Source organism: Sebastes fasciatus, chromosome 3 (assembly GCF_043250625.1).
Source record: "Sebastes fasciatus isolate fSebFas1 chromosome 3, fSebFas1.pri, whole genome shotgun sequence".
In the NCBI taxonomy this organism is placed as follows: domain Eukaryota; kingdom Metazoa; phylum Chordata; class Actinopteri; order Perciformes; family Sebastidae; genus Sebastes; species Sebastes fasciatus.
In genome coordinates this window covers 5,377,384-5,387,626 of record NC_133797.1, presented here as the reverse complement: position 1 = coordinate 5,387,626, position 10,243 = coordinate 5,377,384, and the positions used below count along the sequence as shown (strand labels likewise).

The 10,243-nt window shown below is 41.1% G+C and overlaps 1 protein-coding gene across 1 annotated transcript; it reads left to right on the top strand.

Moving 5' to 3' along the window:
- The first annotated feature begins 808 nt into the window (after positions 1–808).
- tmx2b (thioredoxin-related transmembrane protein 2b) lies at positions 809–8,172 on the top strand. Its single transcript, XM_074627948.1, has 8 exons — positions 809–1,118; positions 3,263–3,323; positions 3,736–3,849; positions 4,615–4,691; positions 4,807–4,913; positions 5,010–5,075; positions 5,208–5,337; positions 6,727–8,172. Exons 1-8 carry the CDS (start codon positions 930–932, stop codon positions 6,904–6,906), a joined length of 924 nt encoding a protein of 307 aa, XP_074484049.1. The 5' UTR covers positions 809–929; the 3' UTR covers positions 6,907–8,172.
- The last annotated feature ends 2,071 nt before the right edge of the window (positions 8,173–10,243 follow it).

Genomic DNA, 10,243 nt, shown 5'->3' with positions numbered 1-10,243 from the left:
CACCCCAAACAGCAGCCAAAGACGTTAGCATAAGGCAGCTGTAAACTAGCTAGCAGCAGACCGTATGTTCCTGTTTGTTTGTATGGCCATCAAGCCTCTGACTGAACTCATATTTCACAAGAAACTCCAGTTCTTTCTTTAATTTTCCTCCAGCCTCTCTCATTTTACATCTCACCCTCCATACATCTTTATGAAGCAGGTTCATAGGGCAGCTGTGCCTGCTGAGTTACAGATACAATAAATGATTTCCAAAAAAAACCAAAAAAAACAACTTTCATATGAATATGTTGAGTGAAGAGGCAAAGTGATGGACTGACTAACATGTAAAAAAATAAGAACAGAGCATTACATCCAAGTTCACAAACCCTTGATATGACATCATCATCACTCTTGTATTGCCACAGGTATTACATATCAAACTGAACATTTCAGCAGTAACCTGTCTGCCCTGTCTGTTAGAACACATTCGTCCTGATTGTCCTGATTGACCTCTGCACCTCCTTCCGCACCATTATCAGAATTTCTAGCACTTTTGTCGATTGCAAGTCAAAACAAGTTACCAAAAGTCAACCAGAGTCATACCGGAAGTTAACTCTTCCACCTTCATAATAAAAGCGAATATATGTTAAACTGGGTGAGAGCGTGGGTGTAAAGAGCTCAAAATATCAAATACGAATCGTAGAATTATATTTATTTAAAATACACTTTACAATACAATAAAATGCATTAAAAGGTCTCACGATACTTGGCGTGTAATTCTAAATGAATTTTATTTTTAACATCCAAACCGGAAGTTGTATTTCCGGCTGTCTTCACACTGTAACGCCTAGGATAGCTAGCTTGCAGTCATTCATATTAAGCTAACCGCTTCATCGCTGGCTGCCTCGGCCTCTTCGGGCTTCCTTATACCAGTCCGACAGTACTAGAGAATGGCTCTGCTAACGCCGTTATTCGCCTTCCTGTACCACCTGCCGCAGGTGTACAAGTGGCTGCTGAAGCCCTACTATGTAGCCTCTCTCTTCATGTCTGTAGCCTTCCTAGCTGTCCGCAAGACGCCGGGCATCTGCGACCATCTGGCCACACAGCGAGAGGACGGCAACTCCTGCGACTTCGACTGGGTCCGTAGAAAAATGCTAGAAAGTCACTAATTTGCTTTTCAAGAGCTGCTCCCAACTAGCTGTCTATCCGGTCAGCTGTGTGTCGTTGAACAGGCTGACAGCAAAGGCTAGCTGTTAGCTGTTCTTAGCTATAGGCAAGGCCTATATAAGGAGGTCGGGGCACGGGTCGGGGTACGGGTCGGGGTACTGCACATGCGCAGTGTAACTCAAGCTGCGGTCGAGTGTTACGATTGGCTCAATTTCAACGAGTGCAGACCAGGTTTATACTGCGCGTGCGTAGATATGACTTGTGACCCATCCTCCTTTCCATAGGCCTTGGCTACAGGGAGAGAATGACAGGCCAAACTACGGTCAAAAGACTGCACATTCATTCTGTTCTGCTTATTGTCGGAGTTACTCATGTCACAAAACGTAATGTTTTAACTCACTAGAGTTAATTAAGGTATTTATATTATTACCGGCATACATAGACTGTAAATCGGTGTTTATTTAAATGCAGAATGAACCGAGAGCGAGTCGCAGTGCTGCAGTCAGTATTGGTTTAACGTTAGCTAACGTTAGAGCATTGATCGACGTCCTCTAACGTCAATAACAGTGTTTCTCTAGTTAATCCATCATCCTGTTCCCTTACCGCCCACCATCAAATACAATGTAGGCTAATTGTCTCCCTAAATATTAATGTCGATTATTATTTATTTATATTTTCATTATATTATATTTTTATTATTATTATTCTGTGTTATATCATTAAAAAAGCATGTGAATATAATATATATTTATGAGTTTTGCAACAGTTATACATTTTGACATTCAGACTTTAATTAGGTATCACAAACATACTTGCTAACTTTGAGACCTTTAAAAAAAGGGAGGATTTCTAACCCAAATGGGGGTCTGTGGGTCCTCCCTCAGAAACATTAGTTTCAGAGACTTTGTTTTCTGCATTCTGACGACTGTAAAAGAGTGAAAATAACAAAATAATAACTTCATTGCAACAGCATTTTATGTTAAACTTTTAATTTGACCTTTAACTCCCAGGAAAGAAAACTGAATAATTGGCCCCTCTGGTGTGAACTTGAATGTTGTAAAAGTGTCAGACTGTCGGATGTGTGGAGGGAGGGAGTTCTAGAGCCTCTGTAAGATACAAGAGTACGTAGAGAATCAATGCAGGAGAGTATAAGAATCAATGTCTTTAAGGACACATAAGCCAAATCGTGTATTGGCAGTTTGCCCGAATTTCACAGTAGGTCCTTACTAAACTGTTAAAACTCGTATATTTCAAACTCCAAGACAGGAATATATATCGACGAGCAAAATATCTTAAAACTCTTAGATATCTTATGGAGTTTGTTGTGTTGTTGTCGCCACATAAGAGAGCGTAGACTAGAAAGGTACGGTGGCCTCCTTGATATTCCACTAGCTGCTGCTGAAGCCTGGACTTACACCTGATTTCATCTGATAATTTTTCAGTAATAATATAATTAATACATCAGCAAGAACACATTGTGTACATCCCCTTTTATCATTATCGGTTGACTTTGCCTCCATTCTCCCTGTCCCCTTAGAAGGTCTGTGTATTGGCAAGAATCGATACGATACGTATCACGATACAAGGGTTACGATTCAATATATCGGGATATATTGCGATACTGCAAGCAAGGCGATCAATTGCAATATTTAAAATCAAATTTCAGGAAAACTATCATAGTATAAAGAACACACCACCATTTGCATAAAAACGTTTTTTAATTTAAAAAAGTTTACTTTTTTCTGCATCAGAAGAGTGGGATCTGCATTTGCATTTATCACAGTCCCTGTAACATCATAACACTACTTGTTGTGCAATCCGAGCCACTGTCTACCACAAATCTTTGCATGTAAACTATTAATTAAAAATCAATACAGTATTTTTTGAGACTCTATACAGTGTCAGAAAACATAATATCACGATACTCAAGTGTATCAATATTTTCTTACACCCCTACCCCTTACTGACACATTATACAAATATGCTGTCACAAAATGTAAAATTACCAGGTAGTGTGACATCACGGTGTCCCACAGTGACCTAAACGCTGTCAATATGAACAGACTGGTTAAAGTGGCTGGCTATAGTTAAGGACATGTCATGTCTGTGTTCTCAGAGGGAGGTGGAGATCCTCATGTTCCTCAGTGCCATCGTCATGATGAAGAACAGACGAGCGAGTGAGTAAATGTCATATTTTCTGTTTTGTTCTGAATTAATTTCTCCTGAGTAGCAATATGATATATTATAATGTGATGCATGGATGATAAAGAATGAGTTACAGGGAGTGTAATGATACAAGCGAGAGTAAACCAAGGTATGACTAGAATAACATTCCAGAAGGAACACATTAAATCTCTTGAATTTAATAGTTTGTTTTTTACAATTGTACATTTTAAAGAACCTGAATATCAGCTATTGTCATATTCAGTTAGAAAATATAGACATCATCCCCCAAAACCCATACTGGTTGAATCTTAGAAACAGCACTGCTCAGGATTTGAAATAACAGATGAGCATCATTATCCGCTGCTCATTTTTATGGATTTTGGACAAAAGCAAGGAAAGTGTCTTTGTGTCTGTTTATTTCAGTAACTGTGGAGCAGCATTTGGGCAACATCATCCTGTTCAGCAAAGTTGCCAATGTCATCCTGTTCTTCAGACTGGACATCAGGATGGGACTGCTCTACCTGACACTCTGCATAGGTCAGTCTAACATTTACACACATACATCAGCTGACACTTCTGTTTCCTGTCTTAGGCATCAAATGTCAAAAACCAGGGTCTGATGTGAGCGGGTGGGGGAAAAAAAATCCATTCACCTATGTATCACAATTTTCTTTTCTTTTTTTATGATTTTGAAATAGACCTAATAATGTCAGAATTGATATATTTGCTTCATTTGAGTCTCTGCGGAGGTAGAAGGAAGTTACCGCTTTTATTGCTGTGGAAGGGGATTATTCAAATAATAATCGAATTTCAATTAATAATCGATTCAAAAATCCTGATCGGAGCACCCTGTAGTACCATCCAAATATTTCCAATAAAGGGCCAGTAATGGCTTCAGTAGTGACACAGAAGACGATTATTTTGTTATTGAATAATCTGGTGATTCTTTTTTTTAGTTTAGTCTGTAATATGCTAGAAAATATTGAAAAATGCCCTCCATAGTGTCCTAGAGCCCAGGGTGACGTCTTCATATTGCTTATTCTGTCTCACCAACAATAACTAAAAACCAAACAAACAACAACGAAGAATCAATTTAACGATAAACCGCCAAGAGAAGCAGCATACGTGGAGAATGTGGAATTAGGGAATGTTTCGGCATTTTTGCTTTATAAATGACCATAAAATGATGAAATGTGTGCTCGTTGATGTCAGTGACGGATCGGTTGACGAAACCAGTCGTCAGCACTAATTCTGCAAACATCCTAATGTCCCCTCTTCTGTTGGTTCTTTGTGTGTTTTAAGTGTTTTTGATGACCTGTAAGCCTCCTCTTTACATTGGACCAGAATACATCAAATACTTCAGCGACAAAACCATCGATGTGAGTAAAATGGTAGAATTTGTAGTAGCAGTTTGTCTGTTACCAAGACAAGAGCAAAGATATGTACAATTTCTTTTGAATCATAAATCAAAAGTGTGTGTGTGTGTGTGTCCAGGATGAGCTGGACAGAGACACTCGCGTGACGTGGATTGTTGAATTTTTCGCCAACTGGTCTCCGGAGTGCCAGTCCTTCGCTTCCGTCTATGCTGATCTCTCTCTCAAGTACGACTCCGTCCACCCACGCAGTAACAGTATAAAGTACACTCAGTGGCATTAACAAGAGTAACTTTAGTTACTTGTTTTGTTCTTGTGTTTCAGGTACAACTGTGCTGGTCTCAAATTTGGTAAAGTGGACATCGGACGTTATGGAGAGGTTTCCAAAAAGTAAGACATTATATTTTCTCTTTTGTCTTTAAGACGTTTGTGTCGTAGATTTGATGGGCTTTCATTTTGTCAGAGAAGACACACACTAGACTTGTGAACATGTAACCGTATGGATTTAATTCTGTTCTGCAGGTACAAGGTGTCCGCGTCCCCGCTGTCCAAACAGCTTCCATCCTTGGTGTTGTTTCAGGGAGGGAATGAGGTGATGCGGCGCCCCCAGGTGGACAAGAAGGGTAGAGCCGTATCATGGAGCTTCACCGAGGTCAGGCTGGACAATGCACTTCAGATCTGTGGCTTTTAAATTAGAAAATACATGGCTTGTGTAGTCAATAATATGTGCTGTACAACCTCACTTTACTTTACATTCAAACCATGCTGTTTACACCTCAATATAAGCCGCAGAGTTGTCACTAAACAACCTTGTTTAAATGCATTTGTGGCATGAATTATGAGTGTCAATTTGCAGCATCTTAAAAGTGGCTTTCGGCATTTAAAATGTGAAAGGTGACTTCCAGGAAATATCACACCTGCTAATGCTCCAAAGCATAAGTCTCTATGACCTCATGTTGATATAGCACTATGTCACCTAGAGCAGCTGTTCTCAACCACTGGGTCTCAGAGCACCATCTAGTGTACTGTGGATTGTAAGTACTTTAGGGTGGGACCTCTTTGCAGTCAGTATGGACCGGAAGAAGGATCACAGTGACCAATAACTATTTCAATATACATATACAGTATGTGAAAATGTGTTTGTATCTGGCATTGGGTTCTATTCTTTATTATTTTTGTGTTCGCCTTGTAAAGCACATAATGAGCGCTCGTTTTGATAAGTGCTTTATAAATAACCTTGATTATTATTATTATCAACCACACAAGATGTGTTTATTAACATGTGAACACCACATGTTGTAGAAAATCCTAAAAGCCAATCAGCTCTTTGATCAGTGCGACAGCCAGGCGTTTCCCATCATGTCCTGTGTCTTGCAGTCGGTGGAGAGCAACTGCGGCGCCTGGCTCTAAAAACTACGGCCGCCTCAATCTCGCGAGGTTGTCGTTGCCCACGTGTGCGTGACGTAGGGATCAAGTCGGACACAAATCTATCCGGCATGCATTGCGCACCGATCGCCGGTGATCGATTCTGCGCAGGCCTGGTTCGCGTCGAACGAGCCTAATATTTACCGGAGCAAAACCGGTCAGGGAAACCTTTAACCTTGGCTGCAGATGTTGTTAATTTCTCCCCGATTTCGGGATCAGTTTCTTGCTGGAACGTGTGCCGTCCAGTTTTCGGTTTATACACTTTTAATCCGGTCATTATTGACTGTAGAAGTGCTGATTAAATTCATGTAGCTCACACTGAATCCCCGTTCCTCGGCTGATTGACAGCAGAGACCCGGAAACACTGACCACTCAGAGCAGACTGGGCTGTTTGAGGGGGTGGGGGGCTTAAAGGACAGGCACTGAACCTGAGGGTGAATACAGGCACATTCAGACAGGATGAGAAGAATAACGTTTTTTTTTTTTTAACATTACAGCATGTAAACTAGTAGAAAATTAAAATAGATGTATGAACCTGAGCATAATATGTGATCTTTAAACTGTCTGATTCAAATAAACTGGTATCAATAACGGTCTCTGGCTCTCTCTCCACCAGGAGAACATCATCCGAGAGTTCAACCTGAACGAACTCTACCAGAAATCCAAGAAGCTCAACAAGACCAAAGGAGACAAGGTCGGCCAGTCCCAGTTCCCACCGGTCCCCGAGGAGGACGAGTCCGAGCAGCAAGGAGCCGTCGAAGAGGCGCTGGAGTCTGAATCCAAGAAGGACAAATAAAGACGGTTTCCAGCACTCGGCTTTCACTTCTGGATGAAACCTGTTGGTCTAGGTCAGCTTCTCCTCCTCCTCCTCCTCCACCTCTTCTTCCCTCTCCTCTTTAAATAGTTCAGTTTGTTCACTCGTGAATCAGAGCAGGGCTGGCGTCGTGTGGATCATCGTGAGAATTTAAAATAGCCACGGTACTTCTGCCTCTCTCCAGCACCATTTAACGCTAAACCCCAGTTAAACCCAATCATTCAATATCCCTCTATAAAAGAGCAAAGAGAACAAGTGTACACTTTCGCAGAGGAGCAAACTGTATATGGATGTAAGGCCTGGAAATTTGCTGCGCAGACCTGCCATGTGCACCAGGTTATTAGAGTCCCCACCACCATCATTTGTGATGGTTAAAGCTGTGAAGTCTGAGGGACCGTCAGTTGAGTTCTTACTAATCAACAGTAAGGGAGTAAGTGAATGTGATGCTACTTTTGTTGTTTTAGAATTTTTATGCAACTAATTTAATTAGATTAGAGTAGATTGTTGTGTTTTTTTATTCATTCTATGAATAACTGTATATTCATGTAAATTTAAGTTCTAACTGCTGTTTTCACATATAATTAATTTGCAGTGTGAAACATTTCATTCTGGTTCCTGGTGGTCTGGGCTTGAAATGAGAGATGCTATATGGGAGCACTTGGTTTAACATGAACACGTCTGCATGAGTCGGGTGGTGTTACTCAAGTTTACCAATAGTTGGGCTAGGAATGTTAATAATTAACCGTTTAACCGATATTACGAATTTTAACCGATTTAACGCTATCGGTTAAACGGTTAACCAGCTTAACAGCCCACCTTAAGAGAGTCTGAGCCGGTGTTTCAGGATACAGGGAGTTGGCTCGGGTCTTGAGGAGTTGTAGCGTCTATTCACCGACAAATAAACTGCACACACACTGCTACAGCTACGTTCACAGCTACAACGCCGCCGCCGCCGCCACACACACAGTCTGTCGGACACTCGCTAACGTTATGCCGGACAGACACACAGCTGACAACCTCGCAGCTAAACTAAATGATTCGGTGGAGACTTACTGGGACAATACACGCAGCATCGTGGCTGTTACAGTAACTCTCCCGGACGGGTGAACTGGGGACTCAGTTGTCTGTTATGCTCATGCACTGCAGCTGGTGCACCGCTGCAGCTGCATGCAACGCACTAATCTTGTTGGTTAACGGTTAATAATCGCTTAACGAGGGTTGGCTATCGGTTAAAAAAAATAAATATATCAGCATCCCTATTCATCCATGTTTACTGACCAAGCTCAACTCTACCGCCATTCCATCAGTATTTTTACAAATTCCAACTCTCCTTCATGTGTTGTTGCTTTTTGTATTCAGTGTCCGTGCCTCTCAGAGAGACGACTGTCTTCAGCTCTCGGTTACCATCGCCGCCATTCATTCGTCATTCATTCGTCATTCGTTTTCTTCTTTGAAAACACTTACAGCTTTTATACTAACTATACTGATTTAGTTGTACCTTTTTTTTTTTTACTATTCTTATGTTGCCAACTAGGTAACCAGTATTTTTTATGTTTTTGGAAACAAGCAGTGCTCGAGCTTCTGCATCCACGCACTCCGTGTTTTACAGTTTCTCAACGCCCAGTCGGTTTGGTTACAGTTCCAATAAAGTTACTACGTCCTCAATAGTGTTGACAGAAACAGATGGACATCCTTTTTGTGCACTTTGTGCAATTCCATTATGTATGGACAGTAAGGAGATGCGGATAATATGGTCCGTCTGTTGTGAACTGAAGTTTGTAAATGAACTGGTAAATGGACTTGCACTTTCTAGTCTTCCGACCACTCAGAGCGATTTACACTATATGTCAGCAGTCACCCATTCATTCACACATTCATACACACAGAGGCTGCCATGCAAGGATCTGATCTAAATACTCATTCACACACCGATGGCGCAGCCTTCGGGGTTCGGTATCTCGCTCAAGAATACTTCAACATGTGGACTGGAGGAGCCGGGGGTCGAACCAGCAACCTTCTGATTGGTGGACGACCCGCTCTACCCTCCGAGCCACAGCCGCCCCCCAAAGTTCATGGATCTTTTAACTGCCAGATTCTTTGATCGTTCAAGCAATTAAGCCCATGACCTCAAACTCCACGTTCAATGACAACCGATTCTAAAAATGAGTTTGGGGCGACCGGTTCCGGTTTATAGTTTCTCTTGATCGCTCTGGCTCATTTTTTAAAACCGTTTCAACATTCTCTAAACTGTCAGTACAAATGTCACAACTGTTTGATGGGACATCACAACTCTGTTGCATGTCTGCAAAAGGTAGCAACTGACCTGTTTGGCCAGTTGGCACCAAAATGAAAAGTTGTTTCGTCATCATGTGAGCCGTACCGGTCCAAATGTTTGTGTTTTTTCACCACGGCAGTCAGCTCTGGACATGCAAGTCTGTTTTGTTTTACTTTTTGTTGACACTTTGTACTATACCAGAATGTCAATTTTGTCCAGCTAAATGCTGTCGTGTATCACACTGAGCTTTTTTAGATCCTCATTTCAATTGTATGCAATCGTTTACTGGGAAAGGTCAATACTGTACAATACTGTAGTACACAGAAAAGGGATATGCACATGTGTACAGTCAGTCAGTTTCTTTGTAACAATGTGTTACCTGGACTGTAAATGGAAAATTCACCTTTGATCTCTCATGTAAAGTCATATACAGAATTTGCCACTAAATAACATCAAACATGCAAAAAAAGAAAAAAAGGCTGCGGTAGTTCAGTAAAAAAACAACTAATTGTACCTCCTCATCATAGATATTTATGGAATATACACGTATATCTGACAGGTTTTGATAACTGAATGGATAATTTTGCATGTGACGGCTCAAACGATGAAAGAATGTTTAGAAGTCGTGAAGAGGACGACAGTTTCACTGAGAATCAACTCATCGGTTTTCATCAGCAAGGCGTGTGCAAGTGGTTATTGTACTTACTCATTTGCACACTTGCCACAAAACACGTGCAGTTTGCTTGAATGAATGAAAAATTCTAATCTGTTATGAACAACAAACTCATTGTTCAGAGATTTGAATTTACTTTTTTGAAAAAAACAAAACAATTCTCATTCAAGAATTGAGCCAAAGCGAACGAGAGAAACTGTAATCCGTCCAGTGTCCGCCTGGCTTTAGTCCTTTTCAGTTTCAGATGTAAATATTCTAAAAGGTTTCATCTCCCGTTGCTGCGTTCACTGACGGCAGCGGCTCCTGTAACTTTGGACCCTGTCAGCTGTTTCCTAGCAAAGCAATCCTGAAACGCTTGAAATGGAAATGGT

Bases quoted from the DNA above. Each gene is read 5' to 3' on its own strand.
- tmx2b (XM_074627948.1), top strand. From the start codon at position 930: ATGGCTCTGCTAACGCCGTTATTCGCCTTCCTGTACCACCTGCCGCAG. The intron at 3,324-3,735 runs GTGAGTAAATGT...TGTTTATTTCAG, and splicing joins GATGAAGAACAGACGAGCGA to TAACTGTGGAGCAGCATTTG. The intron at 4,692-4,806 runs GTGAGTAAAATG...GTGTGTGTCCAG, and splicing joins TCAGCGACAAAACCATCGAT to GATGAGCTGGACAGAGACAC.